This window comes from Phaenicophaeus curvirostris, chromosome Z, assembly GCF_032191515.1.
Source record: "Phaenicophaeus curvirostris isolate KB17595 chromosome Z, BPBGC_Pcur_1.0, whole genome shotgun sequence".
NCBI lineage: Eukaryota > Metazoa > Chordata > Aves > Cuculiformes > Cuculidae > Phaenicophaeus > Phaenicophaeus curvirostris.
The window spans coordinates 45,127,634-45,153,267 of record NC_091431.1 but is presented as its reverse complement, the minus strand read 5'-3'; the positions used below and the strand labels follow the sequence as shown (position 1 = coordinate 45,153,267).

Sequence of the window (25,634 nt, the reverse complement as noted above, 5' to 3'; positions counted from 1 at the left end):
TTTGGGAAATTTTGGTTCTTTGGATCCATTTTTTTTACTACAGAAAAACACACCCTTGGTATGTACTGGTCTCTAATAACAATTTGTAGTAACTACGTACCTACGAGTATGTAAAGTCAAAGATGTTGATATTTAGTCTTGAGGGGAGAATTTATTGTTCTGTACAACTACCTGAAAGAAGGTTGTAGCAAGGTGGATATCAGTCTCTTTTGCAAGTAACAAGTGATAGGATGAGAGGAAATGGCCTCAAGTTGCATCAGGGGAAGTTTAGACAGGATATTAGGAAAAATTTCTGCACTGAAAGGGTTATCAAGCATTGGAACAGGCTACTCAGGGAAGCAGTTGAGTGTAGATGTGGTGCTTAGGGACATGGCTAAGTGGTGGAGCTCGCAGTATTAGGATAATGGTTGGACTTGATCTTGAGGGTCTTTTTCAACCTAAATGATTCTATTATGAGTCTATGATTGTTGAATCTCATATGAACTGAGTCTTCGTATTTTAAAAAACTAGGTAGAAAAGAAACACTTCTGAAGTGTAATATATTTCTGTCTTAATTACAGAAACCTTGAAGAAGTTCTAAGCAGGATTTGGAGACAACATCAATGAACTTTAGGCTAATCAAATCATAACAAACGTTAGCCCTCTAGTAAGTCTGTAAAGCAACCCTCATAGCACCCTTCTTGAAATTTCTGAGGCATGATTAGTAGGCTAACAGTTATTACTGAAAGTTAATTGATAATTAAAAAGATAACCCCCAAATGTTTTCCATTATGATCTTTAAGACACAGTGTGGTATGGTTATTAAAACAAAAGAAAACAGATATATGAAGTAATGTTGGGCATATTTGAAGTGTGCTCTCAATCTTGTCTTTTGTCTTCATCTATACAAACCAAGAACAGTTCAAAACTATATTACTAGCATCAATCTGAGATGCTCTTTTTGAACTCTTCTTAACAGCAGCGTAGGCAGGGGCTTAGTGAATTAATTTTGAAGAACGAGTCTGTCAACGAGTTAAGTATAGCAAGATTTTCTAAAAAGGTCTTGAAAAGGTTTATATGAATGGAACTGAGGGCAAAAGTGAATGCACTGTCTACTTTTTACTTCATCCTCCTCCTGTACGCAATACTGATCATGGTGCGCAGCCTAAATAATCTCCCACTGAATAAGATATTACACTACAGTATGAAGAACATATTAAACAGTTCAGTTTAAAATCTAAGCGCTCTAACAAAGATTTTGCATTTTCCATACAAGACAGCTATCTTCTTTAGCTGATACAAATATTATGTAAGAAATCAGTGGAACAAAATAATTAAAATAGTGAAACATCAGAGAGACCAAATTCTATTATAAGGTTTTTTGGTTCATCTGAAAACCAGAATTGAATTCATGAAATACAACAGAAATGAAAAATGGTACGACGGAGAACACTTCGAGGAAGTTAAGAGGTTTCAGTTTGGATTTTGATTTTTGAACAGAACTTGCATTAAAGTGAGGTTGCAACTGCTAGTTGGTACATGGATAATATTCTTAATCTCATAAATATATTTCACACAGTACTTTTGTTATTAATCAGAAAGTCCACATAGATAAAACTTCAGTTATTAACATGTGCCTCTCAGTAAATAGCCATATTCATTAACTGCCACAGAAAACAGGAAAAAGCTTTGTAAATGATGGGAAATGTAAATCATAATTTTCTCTTTTAGAGACAAATATCTGAAGGACTTTAATTTTCCAGATGTATTTCCCACCATAAAGGAGCACTAGTCTTGTCTTTCACCAGAATCTGCTAAATAATTAAATGGGGGGTTATTTTCCCATAACCATAATAAATTAATTCACTGACCTTTTCAAGGTTGAAATCCCTTGGAAGAATTCCCTGCACTGAAGTAATTGGTTGCAGTGCTAAACCAAACAGAAACTAATCACTGCATTCTGAAAACAAATATACAGAATCTTTAATTTTTGCAGGGAAAAACCTCTAACCTGTAATGTCAACAGCCATTCTCTCTATGAGGCATAGTCCCTCTCTCTGTTCTAAGAGAAGAATTATACAAGGTCGTATTGTATGTCCTACCTCAAGCGCAAAGCAAATGAACTAAAGAGATAGATTCAAATTATAGAGTTACAACGCAGTTTTGACTAAACCACTTGCTGCACACTTGCCTCAGTGAAATTTTGTTTTTGAGAAAACTACTAATTTATCCTGACAGTTCAAGGGAATCATTTAATTTATCAACACAGAATCATAACACACACACACAAAAAATGATGGTTACTTGAGAAACCCTTGTGTCAGTACCAGGTACTGCCATATCGTTGCAGGTAAGACTGTGGTGTACAGAGTTGTTGAAAGCTTACAGTGGAAGAGACTACACAAAATATCCTACAGATTTTGCTCCATTCATGACATGACATTTTGGAAGTTCTTCAACGGTTCAACGTAAATCACCTTTGCCACAAAGTTGATTTCTTCTTCCTATAGCTTCACAGGCAGAGTATACAGTTGATTGCCATGAAGATTTTAGCAGCCTTTTGCATACTGGAAGATTATTAATTTTTTCTTCACTCTCTTATATATAAAACAAATCCATTTCTTTCTGACTTTTCCCATATCTGATTTCTCCAACTTCTGATATTCTTTTTTCTCTTCTACAGTCTCCGTAACTTACCAATATTTTTTTCATATGGGCTATTAATTCTGCATGTCCTCAACTCCAAGTGTGTGTAAGCTCAAACAACCAGATACAGCATGGCAAAACTACTTTCAGTCTGTGTAGTGGCATTACAACATTCCTTTTCACAGAAAATACACTCTGTTTTTAGTACAGCATTTCCACAGCTATTTTTCTGGGTGGCATAGTCTGAGTTTTAGCTGAGGCACCTCAGCACAGCACTCCTCCTGTAATGTGCCTTGAAAAGGAAAATTTAGGCCTTATTGGTGAGTGTAGCCTATGCTAGGATAAATCTGGGATTGGATTCTAACATGAATTAAGCATCTACAACTAACTGCATTTCAGTGAGAGATGCGTACATCTCTGCCCTTGTGATTCTGAGAATTCTTCTGTAATGAACAGCCATATGGTTGAGTTTTACAATTCTGACATGGTAACTGGTGACTCCAGATTGTACAATGGTGTAGGAATTCTTGGACTATGGCCATAGCATTCTGTTACAGTGAAAAAAACTCAGTACAAACCTACACATTTTTATTTTTATTTTTGTAAATCTGGTGAACACATGGTCTACTTGACTTTGGATTTTTCTTTGTTTTTTGTTCATTCATTCTTCTTCTGATTCGTATCTTAGCATACTGGAAGAACTAAAGAAGTGAAATAAAATTCTGATAGTGCATTATTGATACAGAAGTTACTTTTTTGCCATTAAAATTAGAGAATGAGTAATAACGAAATAACACAAACAATTCTTATTTAGTAAAAAAATACAGTTCCATATGAAAGGATGCCATCTACCACATATCCTCTCTCACAGAATCACACAGAATAACAGAAAGACCTGATGTGGAAGGGACCCACAAGGGTCATTGAGTCCAACTCCTGTTTCTACATAGGACAATCCCAACATTCATGCCATTTGTGTGAAGGCATTGTCCAAACACTTCTTGAATATTGTCAGGCTTGGTGCAATGCCTACTTCCCTGGGGAGCCCGTTCCAGTGCTCCACCACCCTCTGAGGGAAGAACCTTTTCCTAATATCCAACCTAAACTTCCCCTGGCATGTCTGTCTGCCATTTCCATGGGTGCTGGTTCCTCGTCCTTCCCTTGTGAGGATCAGCAAACTGCTATGAGGTCCGCCTTCAGTCTCCTCTTCTCCAGGCTGAACAGCCCAAATGACTTCAGCTGCTCTTCATAAAGCTTCCCCTTTAGACCCTTCACCAACTTTATGGCCCTCTTCTTGACACTCTCAGTAGCTTCACAGTCTTTCTATACAGCAGTGACAAAACTACACACAACACTCAAGGTGGGCTCACACCAGTGCATAGCAGAATGGGACAGGGACAATCACCTCCCTCATCCAGCTAGTCGTGCTGCGCTTGATGCACCCCAGGACACGGTTGGCCCTCTTGGCTGCCAGGGCACACTATTGGCTCATGTTCAGCTTGTTGTTGACCAGAACTCTCAGATTCCTTTCTGCAGGTCTGCTCTCCAACCTCTCATTCCCTAGTCTGTATGCATACAACCAGTCTGTTTGTATATACCCATGGTTGCTGCGTCCCATGTGCAAAACTCGACACTTGACTTTGTTAAACTTCATGCAACTGGCAATTGCCCAGCTCTCCAATTTGTCTGGATCCCTCTGCAGGGCTTCTTTGCCCTCAAGACTGTGAAGAGCTCCCCACAGTCTTGTGTCATCAGTGAATTTGGTTAACAAACCTTTGAGTCCTGCATTCAGATCATTTATGAGGATTAATTCCCTTTATAAACGTATGTTGGCCGGGACCAATGACTGTGTTGTCTATAGGTGGATTTTTCAGTAGCTCCCAGAATAATCTTCTCCATAATCTTACCCGGCACTGAAGTGAGACTAACAGGCCTGTAGTTACTGGGGTCATCCCTGCTGCCCTTGAAGACTGGGACAACATTTGCCAGCTATCTGCTAATATGTCTGCTGCAAGAGAAGTTAACTTATCTCTTAGCAGATAAAGACATATATGTTTTTCTAGTTAGTGCAAAATATAGCTAAAATTTTTCTTTATATTTTCCTATGTTTAAATACAAATTACAGAACTTAAAAAAGAATTACATGCCCAATACACAACTTCAGTGCAGCTTTTATGCACAAATCAATTACATTTTGTCTAAATACAGTAGAATACAGGTACACTTGGGAGCTTATTGATATAATCTGTAATGAATTCTTACATTCACGTATTGATTACTTTTCTACTCCTATTATCGAAGCAGTCTTATTGTCACTTATTTTTCATCCAGTATTTTGACAAGTTATAGCTCAGATATTACCCGTTAAAACATACTTAGGAGGAAAGATCTCAAATTTGCTACTGAAACCCTGCACAACAAATGGAGAACAACCCTAAGCACAATCACACCAAAATGCTGCACATCTTGCAGTTGTCTGACATGTCTTCACGTATTTCACACAGACAAGGAAACAAATCTTAGTTTCTTTGCTTTTTACTTATTGTTGTGTGTGTACTACTTCTTTGCCTTAGCTATGAGGTAAACTACAATAGCTATTAGTGCCTACTTTGTCATCAGCTAATGAGGTTTCATTACAAATGTTAGCAATTTGAGCATTTGGATTAGAAGAACTTAGAGTTCTGCCCAGACCTGCCTTTATGTTTTTCATGCCTATAGCTAGACTTAGAAATCTTTGGTGCCAGAAATTTGTTTCAAAGCTATTTTTACTAAAGAGGCCCAAGTTACAATTACACTTTCTACCGTGCTTATTCAAATGTTTTTCGGTTTTGTACTATTTGAAACTGAAGAAAGCTTTCCTGATTTTATTTAATATGTCCCATTCTGTTATTAAAAAAACCAAACCCACCAAACAAAACAGAACTCCCATAATTATTTTACTCCAAATTCCACCTTAAACTTAAACTTCTTCCATCTACTTGATATTTCTGCTGTCATCCAATCTCCATTTTTCTAACACATGGGATAGTCTATAAGTGGATACAAAATGAGTTGAAAGAGTAGGAGTGTTCTGATTTGGGCAGATTCAGGATGGTTACATGTCACTTGGAACAACATAATTACCTAGTCAGCATTGCAGCAACCTCGGGAAAAGCCTACCTGCTTTTTCTTGGGACAGCGCCCTGACTCTCTTGGGTATCAGTGACCAGTTGAGACATGCTAAATCCGGGGACTTTTAACTATTCTTAGATGTTCTTTTGAAACCGATACAGGACCCATGCAAATAATTCCACTGGAACTAAGTGAGAGTCAGAATGCATGACTTTTCTACTGAGTTTGTGTCTACATCCCCCTTCCCAGTGAAAATGCAAGATTTATGATGTTAAACTTCGACAAACTAAGATGACTATTTTATGCTTATATTTTTATATATTCTTGGCTCATAACCTTGATAATGGTATCTGACAGTGAAATGGCCATCTGGATCAAGCTAACACAATGCCACAAGTGTAGTTTCCTCATGTATAAACTTTGAATGATGCTGATGGTATCAGTATAAAAACTAAAGCCTTCCTCATCGGTCTAGAAGTTCAGGATCTGGCTTATATTTGAATAATTGGTAGGGTTAGTGTATTGTCACTTAGCTTTGAACTGACCGGTGTTTTTTGACAGAAGATTCCAATCCTAGACACTGTGGTCCCAACAAAAAACACTGCCAATGAGGTTAAGGAGGGAGGAAAGTACTTTCCAAAGCGAACGCAGCAACTGTATTCAAAATAAGAATTACATAGCAAAAAAATAAAGGACAGAATTGTCTTTCAAGTGGATGATCCACAACAGTATCCTATCCTGAAAGGGCATAGGACTAATTGTTTCTTGTTTGAGTCAATAAAATCTTTTGCTATAAAGTGAGGCTATCTGTCTTCATCTGGTCATTCACATCATTCATTACAGCACATAAGTTCTCAGAACATTCAGTCAATTCAGAGGATCTTAAAGAAAAAAAAAAAGGAAAATCTGCACTTCTGGGGGAGAAGAGGAAGACAGAGGAGTGAGACATAGAGGTGTCACAAAACAATGTTTTACATGATTTGCAGCTTTCCTTAGTACAACACACAACTACTTGTTTTAATCTCTAGTTTTCAAGCTTCAATATCATTCTTTTATTTCATTTAGACTAAACTTGTGTGTGACAAATATGCTACCAAAACTGTTCCATGCACTACTAGTGTGTATTATCCTTTTCAACATAAATTACGTTCATAGTAGCTGAATGATGGGACTGACTTTCTCTCTCTAGTCTGGCTTAGCTCAAGTGAGATTCAGGTGATGACATTTCATATGAAACCAAAAATGTGTGAAAGGTTATAAGTGAAAGAGCTTCTCTTTTTGTGCAGATTCCTTTTAGGCAAAGAAATGAATAATGAATTCACTGTAACAACTTCATCTGATGTACTCAGCTGTAAAATCTGTAGATTCTCAAAGTTGATGTTACTCAGACATCTAACACATGCTAATGAACCAACTTTGTCTCTGCAGATGCAATTAAAATCCCCATCTTTATCTATGCAGCCCAGGTTAAGAAGGCTGATATCAAGCTGCAGAACTACATAATGAAAAAAGCAAGCTAAACAGAAATGATGACATGGAGACGGAAAGTAGATGAAGTCCCAGAGAGAAATAATCTTGCCTTGCAGCACAAATAATGATTGGGTTACCAAGACACAAAAGCAATCAAAGAGGAATCAAAGGAAAAAGAGAAACAAAATTTGCAAGGATCTTAATCTCTAGTTGTATGTAAGAGTGTTTGTGTTTCATGTTTGAAATTTCACTTGGTCTCTTGCTATATAGATATGCTATAAGAAAATGATAATACAAGAAGAAATAATGAAATTTCGTCATTACATTCTTTTTCCATACAGGAATTCCCACTGCTGCTTCACCATCAATACCATTAATTACATGTAGCTGCTTCAATAGAAGGAGAGGTAAGAAGTTTGCTGCATTTACAGAGCAGCAGACTCTAAGACTGGACCTGAATTACGTACAGGAGAGATGATCTCTAGTGCTCTGCACTGAATGCATCAAACTCACTTGATCTAAGAGCACAAAATGAGCTAAATTATGCACAAAACCCCAACACAAACGTAAGCATCGAATGCAGAGAATTCATTGACTACATTGTCTGGTCTCTCATTACACTCAAGGCATGTATTGCTGCTGAATGCTAATCACTTGTGGATGTGATTACTATTCTGACAAGTGTTTTTTTTAGGATTCAGGTAGCAACAGCTAGAGTGAGCTTAAAACTCTGCTAAGCAATTATTAGAGAGAATGAGTGGAATTCCATTTAGTTACATCAAAATATCTTTCTAGACAGTGGCTCTGTGTCCTGCAGTATTAAGATAAACTGTGAAATATTTAAGTACACTTTCTGCCATGGGCTGCTTATTCAGATCAGATTTTTTCTTAGCACTGATGCTATTTAAGAGCAACTTTATTATGTAAGACAAAATTTATGAAGAAACGGGCAACAGTTAATTAGCTAAATTCCAAACAATAGTCAGTGCCTAGACTAGAAAAGACCTGTAGACTTAAGATAAATTGAAAATTTGTGATAAATTGCCCTCTGCTATGTACTAATTGCCATCAAATATGTGCAGGCCGGGGTGTTAATGTTGGTTGAATTTACATGCAGAAAATGATTCTTTAATTAGAATACTATATATTGCTTCAACTGCAAAAAGCTTACTCTATTTTTAAAAAATGATGAAATGGTAAAAGAATAAGTATATATTTTGCACCTTGATAAGCCTCCAGAAAGGAATGACTGCTGCCAGGAGGTCCAATAAGTTATGTAATCATTGCAATTACATGTATCAAGCATATGAAAAAATATCAACAACTCAGTATAGCATTAATCTTTGTAGTGCATTCCTTCTGTTCCAAGCTCACTTCTGCAAAAACATTTTCATTTTGAAATGGAGCTCATCCATGAGCTACTGAAATATCAACTAATACCCAGTTACCTCCATAAGATACTTCTGACTGATTTAAAAGCTTTTGTGGTTGATAAATCTCCTCTCCTCCTCCCCAGTCTCTTGTTCTCTTTCTGAATTGTTCTTGATCCTCTGTGTTTATGATATTTTTTAACAAATATTGCTCAGTGCCTTAGGTACTTTAGCTTTTTGTAATCCTAAGGGCCTTCTACCTGCAATCCTGCAGCCTGCCTCCCACTTGCAACTTCCTACCCCTTCACACAAACTCGCTGCACAGCATACTTCAGAATGCCTGTGGCACTATTTTCCCTTGACTGTCTTGCTTGTTATTAATCTCCTGGACTTATACTGGTAGACCCTGATACTGTTGTTACAGCAGGCTCCTGAGGAAAGTGATTGCCATTGATGTTAGAATCACATCCTGCTTTTTCCTGATTTCTGCATTTGGTTGTAGCTTCTGATTTTCACTACAGGACTGACTATTGTGCTTGCAGAAAGCTCACCAATGAATGAGCCATGTAGCACATTCCCCAGTGAATGCATGCCCCAATCAATGGTAGCAGCATCATAAAAATGAACTAACCATGAGGAGTTTGAGTATGTCGTGACATAAAATAGAGAGTTACTATGAGAAAAGTGTGATGGTAAACTACCTGCTCTATTGGAGAAGATGCTGAGGGCTAGATACTCACTTCTTTTTCTGATTGGCCACTGAGAAGGATATTTCCCTTTTCTTCTTTCACAATCTTTCTTTGTTTCTTTTATTTCTTTTTTCTTTCATTTCTCCCTCTCTCCAGTAAAATCTACCATTAGAATTGATAAATGCCATAATACAAACCAGAGAGTAAATCTTCATGCAAGAGACAGTGGTCAGTTACTACTCTTTACATCACTTTCCTTACTGTATTATAAAAAAGTACTGTTACTTTTGATTTCCTTTCACATATTATACTCTTCTTTTATTACAATACTTGTATGTTATATTTTAGACATTTACTTTCCTAATTTTACTTCGCTGTGAAATTAAAATTGAAATATCACAGATAATTTTTTTTCTGTTACTGCACATACTGTTCTGGAGTTTTCCCAGTACCCAGTATGTACTAAAAAAAACCAAAAAATCATTGTGTCTTTTTAAGTTAATACAAGTCCTCACTGATCTTAACTAATGTTTAATTTCTACCACATAAAATTGAATATTGAATGCTGCTGACATACATTAACTTCCTCCTGACAGAATCATACAACAGTATTTTTGAACTAATATTTTCATTCACCTCCTGATATTTCCAGTCTGACTGAAGTAGGAAAAAAAAAAGAAAGTCACTATGGATTAGAAGATTTCAAGTTTTTCATAGTATAAATAAACCTGCAAAATAAGCATGTTACAGTGGAACTAACATTCCCTATCTAAAGTGACTGTCAGAGTATCAATACTTTTCACTGGTGGCAACTTAAAAAAAACTCCAGTTCTTGTGCATACACAGGAGACAGACAAGCATAGGTGAAAGGAAAAAAAATCTTATGTAAGTGAATACTAAGGTCCAGTATTATTAATGTTCTATTTTGCAGTATATTGATACACTTTCCTTACCCTGGACCTCTCCTCTAGCTTTGTCATCATGACAACGGTTGCACCACGTTGCTCCCACATCATTCTCCAGAAGTCACCAAAGGTTTCCGGCAACGCCCCTTGTGTTGCTATATAAGCATTTTGTTTTCTGTATCCATCTATGTAGTTGGCATTGATATAGTCACTGCCTGGTATTCCTGCAAAGAGAGAAGAGTGAAACATGGGGCAACAGTTCTGCGCTCTCTTATTATGTAAGGGCTGAAAAAAATCTTATGATACAGGTGGATCAGTGAATCTTAGCTTGCTGCATGCCAAGTAGTACACAGGTACTTGCAAGTGAGTGGCTGTCATTTGCAGAGCTGAGGGGTATGATGGCTTCTCTGGGAATAGCCATTCTTTGGAAAGAAAGGGCTCGCTCTGATAAGAAGTATTAGAAGAAGCCTGAAAATCTGAAGTTCATGGAGAGACCTGGGATTGCAAAAAGCAGCATTTAAAATGTGGTCTAACACTGCTTGCAGTCACCCACCAGCATGGCACACTCTGCCTGGGCTAGACAGGGAAGCCTCTCTATCAGATGCTCTGTGTAGGCTCCATTTGACACTCTTCTTGAGATTATTGTATTTCTTTTAAGTATAGAAAAGGGGATAACGTTGTCAGAATATTAACATAACTACTAAATTAATATTTCCCCAATAAATGGGAAGTTAACTATGAGCTTTCTTTTAATAAAACACATTATGTAAGTCAGATTTAAGAAACAGTGGAATCTGCTGTGTGGTGAAATAAAGACCTCTGCAAGTCTGAATAAAAACTAAATATATGAAGAGAAAGCTTAATCTAAGACCCGTGGATGCACCGAGCCTACATTCCCAATTGCTCAAGGCTCAGATATTTTGGACAAGGTTTACAGAGTTTGGGTGTGCCTGCCAGACACATGACCATGCTTTGAGCCACTTGGAAGCGAGCCAGCTCCTAACTGGGATCCAATTAGCTGAGGTTATGCAGTGTCACATCTGTACTGAGACCTGGACCATAATATGTAGCTTGTCAAGGCTGAGGAGGCCTATTGGTTGTACTGAAGATTATGTTGCTAGTCTAAACTAATAAGGCAGCCAAACTCACAGAAAGGGATAAATATGGACATACAATCTGAGCCTCATCACTCCTGAATTCCAGCAGGGCAGTGTCCAGCTTTTAACTCTGATTATAAGCATACTGAAAGGAAAAGCATGCCGATGGCAGTTATGATATCACTGACATTTTTTTTTAACTGAGGACTTGAGGAGAAAAGATACTCCTTTGAGATCTCAATGCTGGTGGGATGGCAAAACAGTGTTTCCCACATTACTCCCATATTGAATGTGGAACTGTTCCCCAGAAGGGTTAGCTGAAAGGTTTCTTAAAGTAATTAACAGAAAATAATTCTTCTTTGAGCAGAAATTAATGACTTATGTTTACACAACCAATTTGCTTTGCCCAAGTCTATAGCCCCAGGATACAGTGCAGGTTCCACAAATTGTTTCAAAAGAAAATCAAGGTGAAACAATCTCCCCATTTTATTCTAATGCTTCAACTATTTTCAATCCATAAAGCAACAGAGTTGAATTTCTTTGGTTATGAAACACAATAAGTTATCAAATATATTTTAAGAAATGTTTTTCAAGCTTTCTGTCAGAAGCTGAACCTCCAAATCTACTCTGATTTTTAATCTCCTGCTGCTTACCCCAAATCAGGAAGTATCATGCAGCAGGCTTCTGTCTTTCGTGACAACCAGCAACATATATCAAAAACATCTTTCAAAATAATTTGAATTCAAAGGGAAAGTAGAATTATCTCTTTAATACTTTTCTTCAATCATTCTGGGTAAGCTTAGTACTTCATTCTACTACTTACTTAGTAATGAACAAACTCACTAACTGTGACACTAATTAAGTTCCAATATAATCTTGAAATTATTCAGATTATGTGTTAATGCAGGTATAGCCTGTCATAAAATTTTGCCTTCATGCCCAAGAAATCTTAATAGATTTTCTTGGTTTATATGTTCAAATTACATTTAAACATAAATTTTATTTTGATTTAACTTTCTCGATAATTAAACAAAAAATCTGACAAAATATTTTAGGAAAGGAGAGTCTGTAACTTCAGGTTCACAAAAGGGGCAGCAAATGGCACTCCTCAGGCAAGATGCAGGGATGGACACAGGAAGACTGGTTGACTGTTCTTAGAACTGATTGAATGCCTCTTCTGTGATAAAAATGAAACAAAATAAAAAACTTTAAAACCTGCATCCTTTATAGCTGAAAAGCATGATCTCCCTCCACAAAAGACATGAAATTGGAGTTCAAAAGCCTCAGTCTTGTAGACTTGAAACTTTTTTACATGACACTTCTTATTCTGCATATTAGAATTAATGACTTAGAAAATACAATTGCTAGGCATAATGCCCTATTTTCTTCCTTTACCGAGATAATAAAATATTTTCACACAAAACAGATGAGAAAGAAAAATGAAGCCAATAGGAGAAATCTACACCAAGTGGGTATTATTACCAAAGGAACTGAGAAAGCTGGTTAGAAATGTTTTCTGCATAAATTAGAATTATATTATGATGTCTGGCGTCATACTTTGAAGCATATGTTATAAATAAAAGCCTGAGGAATAAATGAAAAAGAAAAACAACACTTTTTACAGTGGTTAAATGATCTTCTGGGAAAACTGTCCTCTGGAGCCAATACTGCACAAACACAGTGTGAAAATTAGGCATGAGAAGCATTGCAAACTGCACTAAAGAATGATATTTACAAAGCTTAGCAGCAAATCCTAGTCCCTGATGTAAAAAAAAGAAAAATCACAGTTTTCTTAAATTGTAAATACTCTTTCTACTTATTAATCTGTATCAAATATATAAACAAATAACATGAAAATAAGTAATTTCTAAATTAAATAAATTCTAATTCTTTCAATCAGGATGAAGAAAAGCTGATTTCCAGATTATATGTTCCTTGGTCACAGATGCAAGTAAGAAAGAATTAAGTTTAACAGTTACTGATATTTACAAAGAGGATTTCTTCCCAACTAGGTTAAAGTTTCAGGTGGGACAGGAAGGGTAAGAGAGGTGGTGGAGTAGCCTGTTATGTTAGAGAGTGTTTTGATACCCTTGAGCTCGATTGTGGTGATGATAGGACCGAGTGCCTGTGGGTTAAAATCAGAGGAGCCCACAAAGAAGGCGGATATTGTGAGGGGAGTCTGTTATAGACCACCCAGCCAAGAAGAAGCAGCTGATGAGCTCTTCTATAAACTACTGGGATAAGTCTCAAGATTGCTACCTCTTGTCCTTGTGGGAAACTTCAATCTTCCAGATGTCTGCTGGAAGTACAATACAGCAGAAAGGAAGCAGTGCAGGATGTTCCTGGAGTGCATGGAAGACAACTTCCTCACACAACTGGTGAGCGAACTGAAAAGGGAAGGAACCCTCCTAGACCTGCTGTTTGTGAACAGAGGAGGCCTTGTGGGGATGTGATGGCTGGAGGGTGCCTGGGACAAAGCAATCATGAGATGGTAGAATTTTCAGTTCTAGGTTAAGTGAGGAGGAAGATTAGCAGAACAGTCACATTAAACTTCCAGAGGGCAGACTTTGGACTGTTCAGAAGGCTGGTTGACAAAGTCCCATGGGAGACAGTCCTTAAGGGCAAGGGAGCCCACGAGGGCTGGGTGCTCTTCAAAAAGGAAATCCTAGCAGCTCAGGAGAAAGCCATCCCTGTGTTCCAGAAAAGGAGCCGCAGGGGAAAAAAACAGCTTGGTTGAGCAGGGAGATCCTGAGGGACATCAAAAAGAAGAGAAATGTCTATGAACTTCAGAAGAAGGGACAGGCATCTTGAGTGGACTACGGAGAGGAAGTGAGATCATGCAGAGAAAAAATCAGGAGGGCTAAAGCCCAACTAGAGCTCAGATTGGCCAAGTCTGTGAAAGAGAACAAAAAATCTTTCTATAAATACATTAACAATAAAAGGAGGACCAGGGAGAATATTCAGTCCCTATTGGATGCAAATGGAACAACTGTGACAGGGGATGAGGACAAGGCTGGGGTACTTAATGCCTTCCTTGCCTCAGTCTTTAATATTAAGGAAAGTAGTTCCTTCTGTGTATACACCCAGGAGTTAGAGGAGCAGAACAAAGCTCCCATGATCCAAGAGGAGGTGGTTGGAGACTTGCTTGCACCTACAAGTCCATGGGGCCGGATGCAATCCATCCAAGAGTATTGAGAGAGCTGGTGGATGTGCTTGCCAAACCCTTTCCATCATCTTCCAGCAGTCCTGGCTGACTGGGGAAGTTCCATTAGACTGGAGGCTGGCTGATGTTGTGCCCATCTACAAGAAAGGTCAGAGGGAAGACTCAGGGAACTACAGGCCTGTCAGTCTGACCTCAGTGCCAGGGAAAGTCATGGAACAGGTGATCTTGAGTGCTATCATGAAGCACATGCAAGAGAACTGCATGATCAGGCCCAGTCAACACGGGTTCATGAAAGGCAGGTCTCACCAAACTAACCTGATCACCTTCTATGACCTGCCTACTGGACGAGGGAAAGGCTGTGGATGTAGTCTCCTTGGACTTCAGTAAAGCCTTTGACACAGTTTCTCACAGCATTCTGCTTCAGAAACTGTCAGGCTCTGGCCTGGACAGGCAAACGCTCTCCTGGGTGGAAAACTGGTTGGATGGCCGGGCCCAGAGAGTGGTGGGAAATGGAGTTAACTCCAGCTGGAGGCCAGTTACAAGTGCTGTTCCCCAGGGCTCAGTGCTGGGTCCAGCCCTGTTCAATGTCTTTATCAATGACCTGGATGAAGGCATTGAGTGCACCCTTAGAAAGTTTGCGAACAATACCGAGCTGAGTGGAAGAGTTGATCTGCTGCAGGGCGGGGAGTCTCTGCAAAGGGATCTGAACAGGCTGGACCGCTGGGCTGAGACCAATGGCATGAGGTTTCACAAGGCCAAATGCCGAGTCCTGCACTTGGGGCACAACAACCCTGTGCAGTGCTACAGACTAGGGGAAGAGTGGCTAGAAAGCTGCCTGGAGGAGAAAGACCTGGGGGTGTTGGTTGACAGCTGACTGAACATAAGCCAGCAGTGTGCCCAGGTGGCCAAGAAGGCCAATGGCATCGTGTCTTGGATCAGAAATGGCCTGGCCAGCAGGTCCAGGGAAGTTATTCTCCCTCTGTACTTGGCACTGGTGTCACCGCACTTCGACTGCTGTGTTCGGTTCTGGGCACCTTGCTACAAGGAGGATGTTGAGGCTCTGGAGTGAGTCCAGAGAAGAGTGACGAAGCCGGTAAAGGGGCTGGAAAACAAGTCTTATGAGGAACGGCTGAGAGAGCTGGGGTTGTTTAGCCTGGAGAAGAGGAGGCTGAGGGGAGACCCTATTGCTCTCTATAACTACCTGAAAGGAGGTTGCAGAGAGGAGAGAGTTGGCCTCTTTTCCCAAGTGACAAGTGACAGGACAAGAGGTAATGGCCTCAAGCTCTGCCAGGGGAGGTTCAGGCTGGACATGAGAAAGAAATTTTTCATGGAAAGGGTCATTGGGCACTGGAACAGGCTTCCCAGGGAGGTGGTTGAGTCACCTTCCCTGGAGGTGTTTATGGAATGGGTGGATGAGGTGCTGAGGGGCATAGTTTAGTGACAGATAGGAACGATTGGACTTGACAGTCCAAGAGGCCTTTTCCAAACTACTGATTCTATGATTCTGTGAAAGTGGAAATTTCCACTTTATTTCTCTTCCTGTCTTTTATCAAGAAGACACACAGACACACATACAAAAATCCTGTATATGCGTTAGCTAGAAAAATCCTTTTACAAAGCAACTTAGTTTCACAGCTCATGAAAAGGCTGGGACATGGAGGGGAAGGTCCATTTACCACAGTATGTAATGAACTGTTTGTAATTTAACTAATGCAGTTTTGGGAAAGACTAGGTGTAACTCAACACTTGGCACTCTGAGAAGATTTTCATCAAGGGTTATCTGTAGCAGAATACAGTACTCTATAGGGTTACAGTGCTACCAGATCAAGAGAACAATAGGATCCACAATGTTCATCTCCATTTTCTCTCTCACTCATTGTATCCAATAGGTGTTTTCTTTGTTTTCCATCCATTCTCATAGTGTCTTTAAGTACCATACTAATTTCTCACAATGAGTCTCTTCATCATTTTTTTTGTGCATGACCTCAGTTTCACATCCTGTTTCAAAATCGCTTGGTATTCTGTAATACTGTTTTCCCACTCCCACTTTCTGTTTCACACTGTGCCACATCAGTTTTTGCCTCATAGAATCATAATCATAGAATGGTTTGCATTGGAAGGGACCTTAAAGATCATCTAGTTTTGACCCCCCTGCTATGGACAGGGACATCTCCCACTACATCAGGCTGCCTAAGGTCCCATCCAGCATGGCCTTGAACATTTCCAGTGAGGAGGCATCAACAACTTCCCTGGGCAACCTGTTCTAGTGCCTCACCACCCTCATCGTGAAGAATTTCTTCCTAATATCTAATCTAAATCTTCCCCTTTCCATTGTCCCTCATTCTAGCATTTAGCACTACATCCCCTTGTAAAAAGTCCATCCTCAGCTTTCTTTCAGCCCCTTCAGGTACTCGAAGGTCACTATAAGGTCTCTTCAGAGCCTTCTCTTCTCCAGGCTAATCAACCCCAACTCTCTCAAACTGTCCCCACAGCAGAGGTGCTCCAGCCCTCTGATCATCTTTGTAGCCCTCCTTTGGACCCATTCCAACAGTTCCCTATCCTTCTTATGTTGGGGATTCCAGAACTGGACACAGTACCCCAGGTGGGGTCTCACAAGAGCAGAGTAGAGGGGTAGAATCACCTCCCTTGACACCTGAACAGGTTGCCCACGGAAATTATTGAAAGCCCCCTCCCTGGAAGTGTTCAAGGCTATGCTGGATGGGGTCTTAAACTAGCCTGGTCCAGTGGGAAGTGTCCCTGCCCATGGCAGGGGGCTGGAAGGCTGGAACTAGATGATCTTTAAGATCCTTTTCAACCTGATCCATTCTAAGATTCTATTATAAGAAATCCCATTTTCAAATATCTTAAGAGTGCAAAGCAGTCCATATTTTACAGAGTAAGAGTGATTGAGAAATAAAATCAAATCAGCTAATGCCACAATTAAAGTGCAAAAAATAAAAGAAAAATGAAATATATAGCTCACGATTTACACTGGGACTTTGTTCATGAACTGCGATGACAGTACAGCTTGCTGCAACACTCACTCAGATCCACAAAACTAATAATGTGACCTCATAATTACTCATTTAATTTCTTGAATACAGATATAATTTTAAATAGCTTTAATTAAACTCCACATTTTATTCAGAAACTGAAATCAAATCATGATATTATTTCAACCCTTTACAAAGGCTAAGTACTGAACGGCCTTTCTTTTTAAAACAAATTAAACCATAAACCTTTGTTTCTCTGCTGCTTCCCTAGGAGATGTACTGTTTGTCATAAAAAGAGTGCAAAGTAATAGGACTCGATTCTGCGATGCCTGTAAACAAGTTGGAAAAATGTAATGATGAACTCAAACTTCTGATGAAGCTGTTCTATTGGCTTAAATCAATGACTGATGTTTTGAAATATGTCAGAGCAAAAATGAACTAAAGCAGCTACTGGGTGCCAATAACAATTGTTTACGTGGAAGTATTTGTAACACAAAATCTACGTACTTAAGGAGATTATCAAATTCAAATGATCTAACCACAAAACTGTAGTGTAAGAACTCAATGAAAAATGAAGCAGGTCAGGCCAATAGAGATATCTATAGTAATGAACATTGGTAAATGAAAGTTTTTCACTAGGATTGAGGAAAGTTCACTGCATGTCATCCTAACAATGTCAGATATGAAGGAAAAAGAAATAACAGAAAAAGAAAATCTATCGATTCCTGGATTGTGGATAGCCTGTTAGGACTAGGAGAGTCTGCTGAAGAAGGAAAGGATGAAAGAGATTGAGACTCCAAGTGAACTGTTGCATTATAGGGAATTATGGAAAGAAGTTACTGTCAAAAAGGGGTGGGCAGAAGACAGAATTAACCTGGACAAAGAAAGGGACTGTGTATAAAAAAAAAGAGAAGAAATATTTGAAAGGAAAAGAAAAAGGCAAGAAAAACCTGAAAAATGTGAAATGCAGGGTGGAAACTAGGCACTGGGAGCTATAGAAGATCTGCAGGAAAGGTGAGAAGGTGGAGAGCAAAAAAACAGGCTGGGAAACAGCAGGAGAGCTGCTGAGAAAAAGAAAGGAAGTTTAGATTTGATCTGTTTTGCTTTAAAAGTTTAGTTTTAAGAAAGGGTACCAAGTGAATGTAAACGGATTGTTTACTATAGTTCCTCAGAGACAACAGCATTCTGCCAGCACTCTGGCCACAATACAATGAGTTAGCAGTACATTGCATGACAGTGCAAAGGAGATATCAAAATCCAACATGAAGTCATGATAATGTGATTACTTTATAGCTCACTGAAACTTCATTTAGTGCTTCTTTAAGACTGAGTAACACTGAAATTATCTATCAAAGGAGACTTTTTTTGGATAGAAATATTCTTTTTTATCTCTAAATGATGCCCTGAAAGGGCTGATGAATGTTTCTACTAATATGAAATGAAATTATTTCTAGTTTAATGATTCCTACAAAACACAGTTTCAATTTGAGTGTGCAGCGTAAATTGTGAGGTATCAAGTCTTTGTTACCCATTCAAGAAGTCACTGGATGTTTTCTTGAAGCTTTCATAGGGCCATAGAACAGTTTGGGTTGGAAGGCACATTCAAAATCATCTAGTTCCAAACCCCCCCCGCCATGGGTAGTGACACCTTTCACTTGATCACATTGCTCAAAGACTCATACAGCCTGGCCTCGAACACCTCCAGGGGATGGAGCATCCACAACCTCTCTGTGATCCACAACCTCTTCCAGTGACTCACCACCCTCACCTCCTAGTATCTAATCTAAATCTACCCTCTTCTAGCTTAAAATCACTACCCTTCATCCTATCACAGCACTCTCTGATAAAGACCTCCTCTCCACCTTTCCTGTAGGCCCCCTTTAACTACTGGAAGTCTCCTGTAAGGTTTCCTCAGAGCTGACTCTTCTCTAGGCTAACAATTCTTTCAATCTGTCTTCATCAAGAAGATGATCTTGTCAAGTCTTACGAGGAGCGGCTGAGAGAGCTGGGGTTATTTAGCCTGGAGAAGAGGAGCCTGAGGGGAGACCTCATTGCTTTCTATAACTACTTGAAAGGAGGTTGTAGAGAGGAGGGTGCTGGCCTCTTCTCCCAAGTGTCGGGGGACAGGACAAGAGCGAATGGCCTCAGGCTCCACCAGGGGAGATTTAGACTGGACATTAGGAAAAAATTCTTCACAGAAAGGGTCATTGGGCACTGGAACAGGCTGCCCAGGGAGGTGGTTGATTCACCTTCCCTGGAGGTGTTTAAGGCACGGGTGGACGAGGTGCTAAGGGGCACGGTTTAGTGTTTGATAGAAATGGTTGGACTCGATGGTCCGGTGGATCTCTTCCAACCTGGTGATTCTATGATTCCATGATTCTATGATTCTATGATTCTATGATTCTATGATATGGGAGGTGCTCCAGCCTTCTGATCAACTTTGTGGCCCTCCTCAGGACTTGCTCTAACAGATCCACATCCTTCCTACACTAAGGACTGCAATACAGGAACATTCCTGTGCTGAGGACTTTCCCAATGGAGAGCATAGGTATGTATACACAAAAAAGTTGGAATTGTTTCAAGCTGACTTCAAGGTTATCAAAAATGATACTATTTTTGTTGTCAAATTACAACTACAAGAGCATATACAGATACATAAACAAAAATTAATATACTCCTATGGTTTATCTCAGCATTGTTGTTGAGAAAGACACCATGAAGACTACCCACCCTATTACCTCATCACTGAAGTACTTCTGTTGTTTTTAAAGCACTCCAGGCACACAGGGGGAAGGGACATACAATTACCCTCAGTGTGTAATTATATATTGTTAGCAGAATGCAACACAAATGCAATGTGAAAGACTGCAAATAATTCACACAAAGTATGACTGTTCAGTAGATGCTCAATAATTTATACTGACCAGAACACTTCCTAAATCTAAAGACGATGGCCTACATACTGGATGATAATTTCCCCAAAACTATCAATCAGACAAATATGAATACAAGCAGTTTCTTGTCTCTTTTTTTCTTGATAATTTGCATTACACCCAGAGACTTCCAGCTTTAGCAGCATTTTAAAGCCTCTAAATTTCCAAACAAACAAAAATTACATTGCTGAAACTTGATAGATACTATTTTTTTTTTTTTAAACCACTAGCCTTACATAAATTCATGTCACATAAGGTAGACTTTTAGTCTTTGATTCTCCTAAAAGAACTGGCAAGACTTTAAAATGGAGAATGTTTATTCATTCTTTTCTGCATATTTTATTTACTCCTTAGAGGTTTAAGGTCACAGAATTAACTATTTTAACTTGTTCTATTTCTCTTTTAATCAGCAAATTCTGCCCTTAAATCCATTTCTATGCATGCAGCAAACTTTGTTACACTATGACATTCTTTCATTACACGGTAAAATTCCAAGTGACCCTCTCAGACACATTGAAAGGCAGCATAATATGAGTGATGAGATTTCAAGGACATGGGAACAAAATTTTGCAAAGTAATACTTGCTTTCAGGTGGAAATTCAAATTACCACAACTAATCTGAGTTTTCTTTCCAAAGGGACATCTAACATAATAAAATTTTAACAGTGGTGAGTTTAGTAATACAAAAAATATTTATTGAAAAATGAGCAATTATGTTGTGGAACTCCATGGTCTGTGCAATTACAAAAGCCAAAAATGTAGGGGTGATTCAAAACCACATTTAAACATGTGTAACAAGTTACAAAAAGTAACAAAACAGAATCTGAAAGCATTACGAAGCCCTGTGTCTGGTGCAGTCTTCAATCCCCTGATATTATCTATGGGTGCAAAGAAGTCATTTCAAATCACTACCACATGTTCTTATGACTTTCTAGGAACTACATTGTATTTGCTACAGTCAGATGAGCAATGGAACAAAACTAGTCTTGCACCTTATTCTAGACTAGTAATTACATCATTCCATGTTTGTGCAACACCATTGAGAGGCAAAGTGACCATTAATGGAGGATTAGTTTGATAAATGCTTAGTTTCTTGTACATATGCATTTGTTCCTAATCAGGGACCAAGCATCTAGGTGTAAGCTGGAGCTCTTCAACTTAGAGAGAGCACAGTTATTATTCAGTCCTCACTGAGAATATTATTTTTCTTATGGACACCATGTAAAATCCAAACAAATATTCTCCGTATAGTTGTAAAAAAAAAAAGTAATGTAGTTCAAATTTAGGTCCTGATTCAACTTGAATAATAACACAGGTAAAGCAAATTTGGTTTTTAAACAATATTCAAAGCCTTGATTTCCGTGGTAGCATGAAAACAAATGCAGCTGTCAACTAATTAAAATGCTAGGCAGGTTGCATATATTCATTACAGGAATATTTACTTAACACTTGAAAGAAAAGCACTTATTACCAAATGCTAAGACCAATGTATTAAATCTATAAAGGTACACACAGAATATTTCAGAAACACAACCATGTACAATCCCAGGGGGGAACATGTAAAAGGATAGTTAAATACTAATTTATTACTGGGTTTGAGACAAATTATCATAGCATAAAAAAGCATTTAATATTTGATTTATGTTGCTTTTTTCACTATAAAGTGAAGACTGAGAAAATATTTATAATTATGCAAATCATCAAACGGGTCAAAATCTCCCTTGTGGTTTTACGTCTAACACTGATATTTCAAAGGGTTATGGTATTTTTCTCTGTTTAGGATCAGTGACTATTGTAGGATTAAAAATTTTAGTGTCTTTGTCATATTTCTTATTTAAAACAGGAAATCAAACATTAGAGTTTAACTGTACCTTATCTCTGCTTCTTAAAATATTCAGTCCTTTCTTATAGATAGAATCTAGCTTTTTTCATATTTTTACTATTATTTAAAAAAGTAGTCTAATGTACTGTGTAACTAGATGGATTTAATTACTTTGACTAACATTTTCTGTTTTGCCTCATGAGCTTTCTTCTCATTCTCTGAATATGTTCATTTTCTTTAAGTGAACAAAATTTCACGGGCCATTTACATAAAGGCGAACCTGGCAGAACTTTCTAAGCCCATATGTCTGACATAAAATAACATATAAATTTACTTGAAGTCAGACTTTTTCCTCTCCTTCTTCTCCACAGTGCACAACTCTTTTTCAGTCTTCTTTCAAGTAGACTTATATCTAAGCTAAACATTTTGTTCTAAAGTACTTAACCCAACAATTCAGAACAGCAGTCCAATTGCCATTTCTGGTCTTGCCTGACCATAAGCTCAGTTCTCTTTTCTGGACCAGTGACGTAGAAAGGGATATTGTTCTTTAATTATCTCAAATATAATGCTAACTAAAATACCCTCTGTTTAGTGTTGAGACAGGTAGTTCTACCAGGTGGTGGCAGGTTTCTAAACACCTACATTCTTCTATAAGGCAATGTGAAAAATTGTAAGTGATGCTACAAAAAATCTTGTCAGAACTGCTATATGAGTCTTAGAGGTGGAACTAATATAAGCAGATTATCATATGCAGGTTCTTCAAGGCAATCATTTAAATTTTCTAATACACTGGAAAAGCTTTATCAGTGCTATCAAAGCCCATGGTATGCAGCTGCAGTAAATAAGGGAAGAGCTAAACTTCAGTCCATGGGATTGCCTTTTTTCTTCATGAAGTGGCTACTATTAAAAGAAATTACACCAATGAATATTGTCCCTCCTGTATTTGGTGTCTTCACATCTGGAGTAGTCAAGGATAAGCAGTTTTTTACAACGGTAAATTAAAATACCTTGCAGTTTAAATTTTATCATGTTAGGACCGAAATAATTATGATCCCCTACATCTTAAGCATTGTATGCAAGCACTGCCAAAGTTACTAAAGGCAAATTGTATTTTAATTTAAATATATAATCAATCATATTCTGGTCATCATTAATACCTGATTTTCATCAATATAAAATAAACTGAAAATGGGTCTTCACCCCAGAAAGCAGGTTATAGGTCAGGCAGAACTGGTAAGGCAAGAAATTCAATAGGCAAAAACCAGTGCTTCCTGTAGTTTTAGCACTAGGTAAAAGAGATACAATACCCAAGGGTGATCATCTTCTACAGTTCACTTAAGATAAAACTCTAAAATGTTCAAAGTTTTTGATAGCTTTTTGATTAAGAAAGAATGATATAATGAAGAGGTCTCATTATACCCCTCTGTCAATCTTTTGGAAGTGAAATACTGAGGTTCCAATAGCATCTACATGTTGGCAGAGAGTTCTCAACAATTTCCCTGAGAACATAGTTGCATTTTTTTTCCCCATAGTAAGAATCTAGCAACTGAAATTCAGTCATCAGATATGTTGATAATGTCCTTAATTGACAAAAACTTAAATTCATGCATGGTTACTGCTATATTTGCTTTGCAGAATTAATATAAATAAACAGCAAGGATAATTCACTTAAGACAACGTGTTGGCATAAACACAAGGACAAGATGCATTCAGTGCTATGTGTGACCCTGTGTCAATTCTAGTGCATTTTCATAATGAATTACTGAGTATGAATATCAGAAAAAGATTGTCATTATAGGAAGTAACTGGAAGTACTTTAATTAACACTTCTTTTACTATGCAAAGATATCAGGAGGTAAAATTATACTGCATTTTAGGATTTAATTAATTTAAGCTTAAAGGTATCCTTACCTTCTATTGCTGAAAGTAGAACACGAGAATGGTCATATGCAATTACATTTGCATATCTGTTCTTTGGTTTGTTTACTTCCAGGTTAGAATGTTCCCACGTGAACTGCTGACCAGGATCAATAGACTTCAAAAGAGAAAGAGAAGAAATAGCGAAACTTTTAGCTAAGGATTACATATTTGTTGCATTCATCATCATTACAAATCATATGCTCCCACAGTTTACTCTGGAAATATTTTACTTTTGAAAGAAAATTATTACTTTCAGAGACATAGTATCATTTTATATCATATTATATAAAGCATTTTGTATTTATGCATCTGAAATTTCCATCAGGAATTTAAACTATAAGCTTTTAAAATCTAAGTCTTTCTATTCAGAAAGGAAGACCTTCAAAAAGGTTTTTCTCTTCAGAAAGGAAGGGACCTTAGAGATCATCTACTTCCATCCTCCCTGCCATGGGGAGGACACGTCCCACCAGACCAGGCTGCCCAAGGTCCCCTCCAACCTGGCCTTGAACACCTCCAGAGATGGGGCAGCCACAGCTTCCCTGGGCAACCTGGGCCAGTGTCTTGCCACCCTCATGGTGAAGAGAGTGTCTAGTCTAAATCTGCCCCTCTCCAGTTTATACCCATTGCCCCTAGTCCTGTCACTACAAGACTTCATAAAAAGTCCATCTCCAGCTTTCTTGTAGACCCTTTCAGGTACTGGAAGGTCACTATAAGATCTTCTTGGAGCCTTCTCTTCTCCAGACTGAACAAGCCCAACTCTCTCAGACTGTCCTTGTACGGGAGGTGCTCCAACCCTCTGATCACCTTTGTAGCCCTCCTCTGGACCTGTTCCAACTGTTCCATATCCTTCTTTTGTTGAGGATTCCAGAACTGGACACAATAATCCAGCTGGGGTCTCACAAGAGTGGAGTAGAGTGGCAGAATCCCCTCTCTCGACCTGCTGGCCACACTTCTTTTGATGCAGCCCAGGATATGGTTGATCTTCTGGGCTGCCAGCACACATTGCTGTCAAGCTTCTCATCAATCAGTAGATGATACCTGCTTATGCCCACTATACTAGTGGCTGTATGAAAGGTCATGTCATACTGAGAAGTTGCTTTCCCTTTCTGTAATATTAGAGAGCTTAAAATTGTTTCATAAACAAGTACATGCAACTATGGTTTGTGGCTTAACTCTGGTAACAATCAGCAGGCCCCTGTGCCAGGTATCTGTAAATCATAAAAAACTAATGACACAGACATGCATAGATGGAGCAGTTTTAGAGCATAGATTGACACTATGTTTGCTTCCCATGAGCAGATCAGCAACAAAGCACAAGCAAAAGCTCCATACTGCCAGTACAGCATCAATCCACCACGTTTACATCACTTAAGCTGACTCCTCCCATGGTTACAACAGCTGCAAATCCATTTTATGTTAGTGGAAATGAAATATGACCTGTAATCTGTTACAGCAGGTATTATTAGACAATGAACATATGTGAAATTAATTAGTCTGATCTATTAGGATATATCCTTTTGATTAATAATTACAGTT

General features: G+C 38.4%; 1 protein-coding gene across 30 annotated transcripts in view; it reads right to left on the bottom strand.

Moving 5' to 3' along the window:
* Positions 1-25,634, bottom strand: part of PTPRD (protein tyrosine phosphatase receptor type D) — a 477,045-nt gene that overhangs the window by 42,398 nt on the left and 409,013 nt on the right. For all 30 annotated transcript variants that reach the window (XM_069880847.1, XM_069880848.1, XM_069880854.1 and 27 more), the window contains 2 exons: positions 24,090-24,213; positions 10,219-10,394 (listed from right to left, as the gene is read on the bottom strand). In XM_069880847.1, the coding sequence (XP_069736948.1) occupies positions 10,219-10,394; positions 24,090-24,213 (300 nt within the window). The remainder of the gene's footprint in view (positions 1-10,218; positions 10,395-24,089; positions 24,214-25,634) is intronic.